Here is a 12,199-nt window from a genome sequence, read left to right as displayed (position 1 = left end):
ATTGTCGATTAGCATTTTATTTATAACTTTTATACTATATATATATATATATATATATATATATATATATATATATATATATATATATATATATATATATATATATATATATTGGCTTATTGATCTTATTTATATTCAATTTATATACGTTCGCATTTAAATTTAAAATAATTTATAACGGAGGACTTTACACAAGCGAGTGTTGTGTACATTAAGGACGTGGAACAAGGCAGAAAGAAACGTGGATACTGTTGAGATGGTTGAGCACAAGTGTTCAAACTTGAAATACTGTTATCTAAAGTTAGGCAAGGTAAACAACTAGGAACTAGCTAGTTATACACATCACCTGATCTCAAACTAATCCAAGTTTATTTACGTTATCTTTAAGAGCGTGGTCTCAGGAGTCTTGACTAATTTGTTAACATTATAATCAAAATTTCAATACCTACTGCACCAAAATATATCAAACTCTTAACCTCCATAAGACAAGTCGTATTAACTTAGATATTTTTTTTTTACAATGAATGACTCGTTCCAAGTTGGGTAAGCGTTCAGTCCATTAAAATATAGGATTCCAAGTTGACACATCCGGCCAGTTTCGGAAGTTGGGCTGCAACAAGAAATTGCAAGGTCAAGCCCGAGTACACAGCGAATACAACAATTACTTAAAATTGAAGTTTATTTAAATATATTTGAATTAATTATAATAAAAGAAGAGTTTCTAAAAAATAAAATAAAGAGGAAAAAATTAATAGATATTTTATTTATACCCGACAGTGTCAGTCCTTGTGTCAATATTTACGGCCAGATTTCACCACGTGTAGTTATGGTGTTAAAGCGTGTAAGCCCACATGTTTACCTCTGTGTTAGTCACCTACAGTACACTAAAGCACTTATCATTAATGGTTTGTTACCGTTATGTAGCAGTGTGAGAAAGCTTTATTTTAGCAGCCACGCTCACTCTCTCACCAAACTCCCTCACCTCTCACATACCGATCCCTCATCCTCCCTCACACTCATACACTCTCCATTACACTCATACACTCTCTCCCTCACACCCATACACTCTCTTCCTCACACCCATACACTCTCTCCCTCACACCTCTACACTCTCTCCCTCACACCCATACACCTCCCCCTCACACCCATACACCCTCCCTCACACTCATACACTCTCCTCACACCCATACACTCTCTCCCCACACCCATACACTCTCTCCCTCACACCCATACACTCTCCCCTCACACCCACACCTCCCCTCACACCCATACACCCTTCTCCCTCACACTCATGCTGACTCTCCCCACACCCACACTCTCCTCACACCCATACACCCCCTCCCTCGCACCCACACACTCTCTCCCTCACACCCATACACTCTCTCCCCACACCCATACACTCTCTCCCTCACACCCACACCTCCCCCTCACACCCATACACTCTCTCCCTCTCAACACCCATACACTCTCACACCCATACACTCTCCCCTCACACTCAAACACTCTCCTCACACCCATACACTCTCCCCACACCCATACATTCTCTCACCCATACACCCCTCCCTCACACCCACACACCCCCTCTCTCCCCACCCATACACCCCCTCACACCCATACACTCTCTCCCTCACACCCATACACCTCCTCACACCCATACACTCTTCCCCCACACTCACACACCTCTCTCCCTCACACCCATACACTCTCCCTCACACTCATACACTCTCCCTCACACCCATACACTCCCCTCACACACCCATACACTCTTCCCTCACACCCATACACCTCCCCTCTCAACGCACACACCCTCCCCTCACACACCCATACACACTTCCCCACACCCATACACTCTCCTCACACCCATACACACTCTCCCTCTCACCTATACACCCCCTCACACCCATACACCCCCTCCTCACACCCATACACTCTCCCTCACACCCACACCTCTCCCCTCACACCCATACACCCCCTCCCCACACTGGCCTCACACCTCCACTCCCCCCCCACCTCCACATCCACATTCATCCACTCCACACACACACACACACCCACATTCACCCATCCACTCACACAATCTCCACACATCCACCTACTCCACACACCCACTCTCACACACACACACCCACACACACACCCACATAATCCCCACACATCCACATACCCGCACAACCACACACCCTTCCATACATCCCTCAGAAGGTGTGTTAGAGGCAAGACTCACCCTGGCCTTATCCAGTTGGGACAGCGCCTGCCTCTCTGTCTCACGCCTCAGGTTCTCTCTCTCCTCGTCCAGCGAAAGATCCGAGGATGGCTGAGAAAAGTTCGAGTCAGCCGAACCCTGTAGAGACAAGACCAGTGTCAGTTCAAGTGCTAGGAGGGCATGGGGTATGGGGGTATGGGGGCAAGGGGCATGGGGTAAAGGGGCATGGAGCAAGAAGAAAGATTTGCGAGAAGAGGAAGAAAATGAGTTATATGGTAATATCACAAAATAGTTCACCTAGACATCAGTAATGGATTAAAATAATGTACAATTAAAACACTTCATATAATAGTGTACATAAACAGGGAATACTTGTTTATTTTACTCTGTATTTATATGCAAACAATATATAACAAAACAAGTGTAGGTGAGTTGATTTCCTACTTTATGAACAGTCAACAAAATCAATCAATCAAAAGTACCTGAAAAATAATAGCAATTAACCTGTATTTAAAAGTAACTCGTAGAAAAGAAAGAGTTCAAATCAATATCATCAGCTGCCTTAGCAATATGTACAGTAATGGGACGATTTAGTTTTGTTTTTACTGTTGACTCATTGAGTATAGGAGAGTTACTGAGGTAAACAAGGAAACAAATGAAGAGCGCTACCCACAACCATCACCAACTAAACTCTGTTGCTGTACACGACTCTTCCAAGTTTTACCCGACAGTTTCCAACAATTAAAAGTTACCGAGTGGTGGACACAATAAAAGAGGCAACGGCCGTACGTACCAGAATCACGTACACTATACTGACATTATAAACTAGAATCACGTACACTATACTGACATTATAAACTAGAATCACGTACACTATACTGACATTATAAACTAGAATCACGTACACTATACTGACATTATAAACTAGAATCACGTACACTATGTTGACATTATAAACTAGCAATGGACGTAACCTCAGACCCACGTACACTCGGCAAAAAAAATTATCTTTCAGAAGGGATCCGATTAATTTGAAACTGAACAAACCTGTTGTCTCGCTTAGGTTGGTAGGCGTGATTGAGACATTTCCTACCTATAATGGCGGAATAATTTAATTATGTCATCCGAAATATAAAATTAATACGTTGCAATAAGATCTGTGAATAACAGTATGTCTCAAGGGCCTTTATCAAAAACCTTCGTTCATTGTGTACACTGCTGTACTGTACCATGGGAGGTGAGGTGGCATGAAAGGCCCAGTAACACCACCACCTGTCTGCCGAAACAACACCCTCACAACTGCGTCCATTCATGTGATTTATTCAAACTGGTTTTTTTTAACCTTAGAATCCCCCCCCCTCCCACCCTACGCCCCCCACGCACGAGTATGCACACTTCCTCACTGCACGCACAAGTATGCACACAACCAAAATCCACAAACGCACGCCCTAAAGATTATAATAACTGTTTCTGGAGGTCGTCGCCGCCATTATTGACCAAGGAAAACTAAACAGATGCATACTGGAACACTTTGTACCAACACGACCAGGACCACCATCCTCCCCCTCATCACCCAACCCCCTCTCCTCACTACCCAACCACCCTCCTCACCACCCAACCACCCTCTCTCACTACCCAACCACCTCTCCTCACCACACCCATCCTCTCTCTCTCCACCACCCAACCTCTCCTCACCAGCCCATCCCCCTCTCCTCACCACCCAACCACCTCTCCTCATCACCCATCCTCTCCCCACCACCCAACCCCCCACCACCCAACCCCCTCACCACCCAACCACCCTCTCCCTCACCACCCAACCAATCTCTCCTCACCACCCAACCCCCCCTCTCCTCACCAATCTCTCTCCTCACCACCCAACCCCCCTCCTCACCACCCAACCAATCTCCCCTCACCACCCAACCCCCTCTCACACCACCTAATCCTCACCACCCAACCCCCTCTCCTCACCAACCACCTCTCCTCACCACACCCAACCCCCTCTCCCACCAATTCAACCCCCTCACCAATCCTCTCCTCACCACCCAACCCCCCTCTCCCTCACCACCCAACCCCCCTCTCCCTCACCACTCATCCCCCCTCTCCCTCACCACCCAAACTTATCTCCCCAAGGGCTACAATAACTTCCCAAGCTTCCGGGTACAGGTGACAGGTGACAGGTGAAGAGGGGATAATTAAAGAGTGGTGTGGATAACGATTGAGTGGTGAGTGGCCAATGAGGGAATGGTGAGAGGATTGTGAGTGATTGAGTGAGTGAGTGGGTGAGTGCCCAGTTAATAATGAGTGGGTAATGAGGGAATGGCGAGTGAATAATAAACGAGTGGGAGGTGGCCAGTGAGTGGGACAGAGTAGAGTGATGAGTGTGGCCCCTCACCATTGCTAGAATGGCCACTAAACGGTAGGAGACAACTGTACGACTTCCCACAGCCGTCACGTCCCCCCACAGACGCCACGACCTCCCACAGACGCCACGACCCCTCCACTGCCGCCACGTCCCCCCACAGCCGTCACGTCCCTCCACAGCCGCCACGACCTCCCACAGCCGCTACGCGACCTCTCCCCAGCCGCCACGACCCTCCACAGCCCTTAGGCCCTCCTGGCCGCCACGACCTCCTAGCCACTTCTGACCTCTCCACAACCCTACGACCCTCCACAGCCCCTCCCGACCCCTCCTGACCGCCACGACCCTCACAGCCGCCGACCTCCCCAGCGCGCTACGAAGTTGACGAAGATGTGTACATTAACGATAATAAAATATTCAAATAACATCTTGGCTATAAAGGTAAATTAAATAATATACCCCATACGTTAAGAACTTCAGCGTCGATAAGATGGAACTACCCAGCGACACTTGAAACACAGGGAGCGGATCCAGAGAGGGGGTCCTGACCAACACTGTAGAAAAATCCAATACTTTCCTTTAATGCAGTATTGTACTCAGGCGTTTGTTTGTGTATAGTAGAAAGTAATTACTATTGACCTCATAATAACTCCTAATATCAAGTGAATTGACCTCAAAATACTGATATTGGTCAGGTTTCAAAAAAATTCTGGGGTCTTACAGCGCCCCCCCCCCCATAACCCCCCCAGTTCAGTGGGCTCGCCGTGCTCGCCATGTTCCCCTGCCCACAACTTCTTGGACCCCCTTCTTTAGTGTTCCTGGATCTGCCCCTGGAACAGCTCCTCTACTTCCCTGTTAAACTCGTCCTTTTATGAGTCTCATAATTTTCTTACTCTTCTGTCTCGTCCTGAGGCTGAGGCTGACAATCAATTGATCTTCTAAAACAAAATTCACAAATATATTAACTGAGGCAAATAAAGTGTTTCTCTCTCCTTGAGGCCACACGTGACCCAACCCATTGTCACACATCCATTCTGCGTGATATACAGTATGGATTATTATGTTGTGAAGCAAGTATTCTAAGTTAGTACTTCCACTAGTTATAATCAATTAACAATTCTAGAGATGCACATCTCTCGCGTTATCAGTGACCAGCGATAAATGCCAAATATTGTTGGCAGATGACCAACGGAGCCTTACCCAGTCCCAGGTCAGTGTTGATGACTCGTGCACGTATTAATCTAGACTACGACCTTGTTGGCTTCAGATGTTACAGCGTCTATATAACATGAACAACACAGAGCAACAGGAGTAAGGTAGTAGACCTGGGGACGTGCGGCTGCGAGTGGCAAGATCGGCTTTAAAAAAAAAACTCGGCAGGCGCACCACTCGGCGAATGTTTGTAGCAAACTTTGATAACGGAGTTTTAACGAACTTCCTAACTGTATAACAATGTGACACTGTCACCTAGACTATACTTCTCCATTATCTTCCACATTAACAATATAAATTTTGTTACTGCAAATTGGAATGCGCTTTACGAGGCTAAACGCAAGGATACCCTCGACTGCTTTGTTTTGCTGGCCGTCGACCTCTCAGGTCATTAAGGCTGAGCATAGGGACCCGGTACCCTAACTCGATAAACATTGACAATAAAATTTGTTGAATAAAAGTTTGCTTATAAACAATACATAATTAATGTATAAGACACTTATAATAGAATCATGCTGCCACGTACAATTAAACCCTAATCCATTATATCACAACTGATGAGTGATGATGGGCTTGTTGATGGCTGCCCTCCGCCTCGCCAGCCTTGGTGATGCCACGACATCCTCAAGTTACATTCCGCACGTTTTCCTGTATTTGTTAGTTTATGATAAAAATTAATAATAATAGTGATATATTGGTAAATGACGTTTGTTTAATTGAATAACAGTTTACTTCATTTCGCATCGTAATTATTGCAATTGGAAATTTATATGACAATAAAAGTTGTTCGTTACCGTTTCAATGTAACGAAATAGGTGTCGAAAATTGAGAAATGAATAATTATAACGAATTACAACTCGCATTCCCTCTTTTGTGTACCAAGTATATCCATGTTATATTACGGAGAACACTGACCTGTTTATAATTTCCTTACTACTGTACATAAAATGATTTTAATTTTACGAAAAAACCTGGGCTCACTCATGTATCGCAAGACACATTTCCCCAAATAATATATACTGACCTTGTTCATTTCCATCCGTTAACTATGATTTAATTTAAAGGAAAAGATAAGAACTTAGCTCTGGCATGATCAACAGTAATACGTAAATAAATGTTTCTTTTTTTCCTTATTTACAAGAGGGAATCTGTTGCAGGTGCCTCACATCACTCCAGACCCTGACGTCCCTAATCAGTTATTCAAGCACTAGGCTACCCTGTCGGAAGCCGCACCACTTAAGTTTGGTTGCTGCTATTCGCCTCCTTCCTGAAGTTCGTAAATTTTAACTTTTCGAAATGAGTTTAGTTTTCAACGCCACTGTAACATTAGTTCCTGGCCAGCAATGTTTCCCGCATTTGTTTAATGAGTCAACTGACTGTAAAGGCTATTTACAACATCGCCTGATACTTGTGTTTAAACTCCCACCAGCAAGTTACGTCAGCATATTCTCCAGCATTTTCTGTTAATGGTTAATTTTTCATTATGTTCGCGGTGATTTAACCTTCAGCTCTAGCTTATACAGAACACACCAACGACGTCCGTGATACACAGCTGACAATAACTCGTGTATGTGTAAGGATAACGTCAAAACGTCCAGTGCACAACACATTTATGGACAGAATGGGGTGCCTACCGATGTTTTGGACGTGTAACAATGTATGATGTTTGGGCCTAACCTGACCTACCGTCCGCTCACCGTGTTACTACATGACGGGACTGTCAACACAAATAGCAAGGGACTTTGTAAACATCTTCAGCTGTGCCCCTGACCTGTGACCCCGTGACCCCGTGACCCCGAGACCTGAAGACTGTCTCGTTGACCTGGTTCATTAATGGTCCTAACTCAGGTCAAACTTCGTCATAATAGTTATGATGTGGACACCAGACACTCACACGGACGGACACCAGACACTCACACGTTGTCCTCTGTCACTTCTTGGATAGCAGGACACGAGGGGAGGTAACAATGACAGTCACTAACCTAACCTAACCTAACCTAACCTAACCTAACCTAACCTAACCTAACCTATCCTAACCTAATCTAACCTATCGGGTATATTCCTATCAATTATAGTCCCGTGTTGGAGTGAGGACACGCACAAAATCTCACCAGTTCTAAGTTTCTTTTAGGTCTGACAGTCCCATTATGTTAGGTTAGGTTATGTTTTGGTATAGAAGGGTATATTGATTATAGAGAGGGGCACACACACACACGTCGCCCCCTGACAAAAGATTTCCCCGAACCAGTGTCAGGGTGCGGGACACTCCCCTACCACCACTGTCACCCTACACGACCACCTCATACATATTGTTCTTTTCTTCACAGGAACACGTTACTGTAGACCATAACCCCTCTGACAATAATAACAACAACAATACTACTATTACTATTGTTTTACTACCGATACTACTGTTACTACTACTTATAATAATAATGGTTGCCCTTTGTATTCAAGGCTCGACTGCAGTAAGGCCACCTTAGCGTGAATTTATTTAAGTTGTAGAAACTGTTGCCAGTACAACCACTCCCTGAGTTACCGAGCTGTGTAACCAACCGTCAAGGAATGACCCAGGAAGATCGGACAACTGACCATTAACCTGGAAAACGATCTGCCTATCGATTAACATCCAGGTTCCCATTTACACTGGGTAGAAAGATACAAATGGCGTAAAGAAACAGCCTTACAGGGGAACGAACTCCGGGACACTTTCGTTGCGAGGCGAGTACACAACACAACCCCGAAGGGTCTCGTGAAATTCTTCAGGTGTCCCTCCTCCTCGAAGGTCCGTATGGTAATTTTGTCACCCAACTGCTGCTAAGTGAACGTATCTAATTAAGGTAGAATCTCAAGTTAAACTTTAATGTCGTTTTCGACGTTCTTTAGCGTATAACCAATTAGGTGTTTTCTTACATGTTGAGTTATGAAGACTTAACATAATATGGCCGTTTGAGAATCAAGACACCATATGGTGAACTAAATAATCGAAGCCTTGTATGTACAGTACACTTTTATCGCTATTTTTTTCCGTTTACAATATAAAACGCATTGGGATTCTATACAATACCCAGGGATTATATAAAATACGTAGATGGACTTAGGCAATGTATTAAAAAGACAAATGTTAACACGGATTGTTGTTTATTGGCAAAATGAACAATGTGTGAAACAAGACCTATTGAAACACGTTTATCCCAGTAACCTATCCTAGGATAGGTTGCTGGGATAAACGTGTTTCAACAGGTTTTGTTTCACACATTGCCTAAAACAAACCCGGCATTATATAAAATGCCTGGAAAAGCTGTACAAAATGATTGATTTTATACTTTGCCTTGAAGTTTTAGGCATTGGATATAATGCCTAGGAATTCTACACAATACCGGATTTTACACTTTACCGATACAATACACCATTACCAACCATAACTTCACTGTACCACCACACCATCATACCTCCACCAGAGAGAGAGAGAGAGAGAGAGAGAGAGAGAGAGAGAGAGGGTGGCATGGACTGGACCTGGCCCACAACTCTCATTAAAACTGGCCACATCTCTATCTTACCATCGTAACTCACTGCCTCCGTGACGGCCACTGCTGTCCTCCCCAACCTCCCCCAGACCACCTACTCCTCCCCAACCTCCCCCAGACCACCTACTCCTCCCCAACCTCCCCCAGACCACCTACTCCTCCCCAACCTCCCCCAGCCGCCTGCCTCCCAGTCCTTCTGTTTCCTACTGCATCAGTTCTCTCCATATTCTCCCTTGTCCTCCCACATCGAGTCATGGTGCTTGCAGCGCCATGTCTGGGCCTCCAGTTGTAAGAGAGGCGGTCAGATGTACTCTCCGTTGCTATTATAAGGAGATAGTCACCCAGGGATACTGCCAGGGGTGAGGGGATACTGCTGGGGTGAGGGATACTGCCAGGGGTGAGGGATACTGCTAGGGGTGAGGGATACTGCCAGGGGTGAGGGATACTGCCAGGGGTGAGGGATACTGCCAGGGTGTTTATACTTTAAGAGGTAAAGGTTATGGGAGACAGTAGACTAACATTTATCATAATAATAATAATAATATACGACTGAAGAATGAATAAAGATACTCAAAATAATAAAGCAAATATATAAGAATTATTAAAGAATGTAACAGAGCACAGTAAAGAGATAAGCTAGCTCTCTCTCTCTCTCTCTCTCTCTCTCTCTCTCTCTCTCTCTCTCTCTCTCTTCATGTCAATCTTTTCCATTTATGTGTTATCATTTTCGTTACAGGGGAGAGAAGTAAAGAAAAGAGAGAGAAATGGAGAGATAAAAACACGTAAAGATGCAAGAGACAAGACATACTGATGAAGAAGAAGTAAATAATGTAAAATAGAAAGGAGGAGAAAATAGGAATACCAAGACAAGGATCATGCAAGAATGAGGCATAAAGGAAGATACAATAAAGGAGATAAATACTTAAAGACTACAGATAAATAACACGGAAATATAATAACAGAGAAGAGGAAGAGGAGGAGGAGAGACAGAGAAGAATTAACATGCTGTATACATAATGCTTAATCGGCAATACTAGTGGTATATATATATAAAGCCTACGGGCGAATAAAGTAATATAATTAGGAAAAAATAATTAATGCCAATGTAGGAAAAAATACAGTTAAAATGGGTAAGAATGGGAATAATATCATAATCCACGTTGAAGGAACCCATTTCAATAGGGAAGTGTTCCATATTTTACGACGTACAGATTAGTTTGTCAGCTTATGTACAACACCTTACTTTGTAAATGATTCTATTCAATTATTATTCATTTACCTAAAAAAAAAAAACCTGTCTTTAACCTTTACTCATTTATAGAAACGTTTACACTATACATTTATGCATTTGCTGAAAGAAAAAAAAACCGACTGATGCAAAACTTTTCAGTCGATCGGGGAAACGGATCAATTTTTGTTTGATTTATTGAAGTGAATATATTGAAAAAAAAATCTAAATTCTATATTAAAAAAAAACGATTATAATGCTTTATAAAAACCTATCATCAAACGATATTAAAACAAAAAGGGTTGGATAGGGTGATACAACACAAGGAAAGCGTTCATGTGGTATATAGATCATAGTAACACACTCATGTCCACCTGACCTACACAAGGGGTCAAGGTCACTTATTCTCAAACTGGTCCTGAAGGCGGATTAGTTAAAGCCATCGACGGAAATATGGATAAACAGACAGGCATGATAAACAGACAGGCATGATAAACAGACAGGCATGATAGATAAAGAGGCAGGATGGATAAACAGACGGGATGGAAGCACATGCAGGTATATAAGAAGTTATATAAAAATAGTTATAATAGGAAAATTGATAATTATGTGAAGCGCGCCGTCAAATGATTAAATTTACGGCCAATTTTATTTATTTTCAGTATATATAACCACCTGGTCACTACTACAACACCTGGTCACTACTACAACACCTGGTCACTACTACAACACCTGGTCACTACTACAACACTTGGTCACTACTACAACACTTGGTCACTATTACAACACCTGGTCACTACTACAACACCTGGTCACTACAACAACACCTGGTCACTACTACAACACCTGGTCACTACTACACCTGGTCACTACTACAACACCTGGTCACTACTACAACACCTGGTGCTACAACACCCCGTTCCACTACAACAACACCCTGGTCTACAGCAACACCTGGTCACTACAACACCTGGTCACTACTACGCACCTGGTGCTACACAGCACCTGGTCACTACTACAACCTGGTCACTACTACAACACCTAGTCACTACTACAACACCTGGTCTCTAGCAACACCTGGTCACTACAACACCTGGTCACTACTGCAACTTTCAAGTCTTTCCTTTCAGGGTCACTGGCACCTGATCACTACAACAGCTGGTCACTACAGCACCTGGTCACACAACACCTGGTCACTTAACTTTGGTCACCACAGCACTGATCACTACTAAAAACTACCTAGTCCTCTACAACACCTGGTCACTCTAGCACCTGGTCACTACAACACCTGGTCACTACAACACCTAGTCACACTACAACACCTGGTCACTACTACAAGCACCTGGTCACCCCACGCTTTTACAGGTCACTGCACAACACCTGGTCACTACTAAACACCTGGTCACACCAACACATGGTCACTACTACAACACCTGGTCACTGCACAACACCTGGTCTACTACAACACCTGGTACTTTCTAACACCTAGTCCCTTCCCTTTCTGGTCCTACCACAACACCTAGATCACTACAACACACAGGTCACCTTACCTGGTCTTTCTAGCACCTGGTCACTACAACATCTGGTCACTACAACACCTGGTCACTACAACACCTGGTCACTACAACACCTGGTCACTATGCTCTCACTACATCACCTGGTAGCTAATG

At 43.9% G+C, this 12,199-nt stretch overlaps 1 protein-coding gene across 1 annotated transcript in view; it reads right to left on the bottom strand.

Annotated features, from left to right (window-relative positions):
- Positions 1 to 12,199, bottom strand: part of LOC121876282 (voltage-dependent L-type calcium channel subunit beta-1-like) — a 165,538-nt gene that overhangs the window by 76,191 nt on the left and 77,148 nt on the right. The window contains 1 exon segment of the mRNA XM_042381321.1: positions 2,225 to 2,341. Coding sequence (XP_042237255.1) covers positions 2,225 to 2,341 — 117 coding nt within the window.

This window comes from Homarus americanus, unplaced genomic scaffold, assembly GCF_018991925.1.
Source record: "Homarus americanus isolate GMGI-L3 unplaced genomic scaffold, GMGI_Hamer_2.0 scaffold34921, whole genome shotgun sequence".
Classification (NCBI taxonomy): domain Eukaryota; kingdom Metazoa; phylum Arthropoda; class Malacostraca; order Decapoda; family Nephropidae; genus Homarus; species Homarus americanus.
This window is presented reverse-complemented; position numbering and strand designations above follow the sequence as displayed.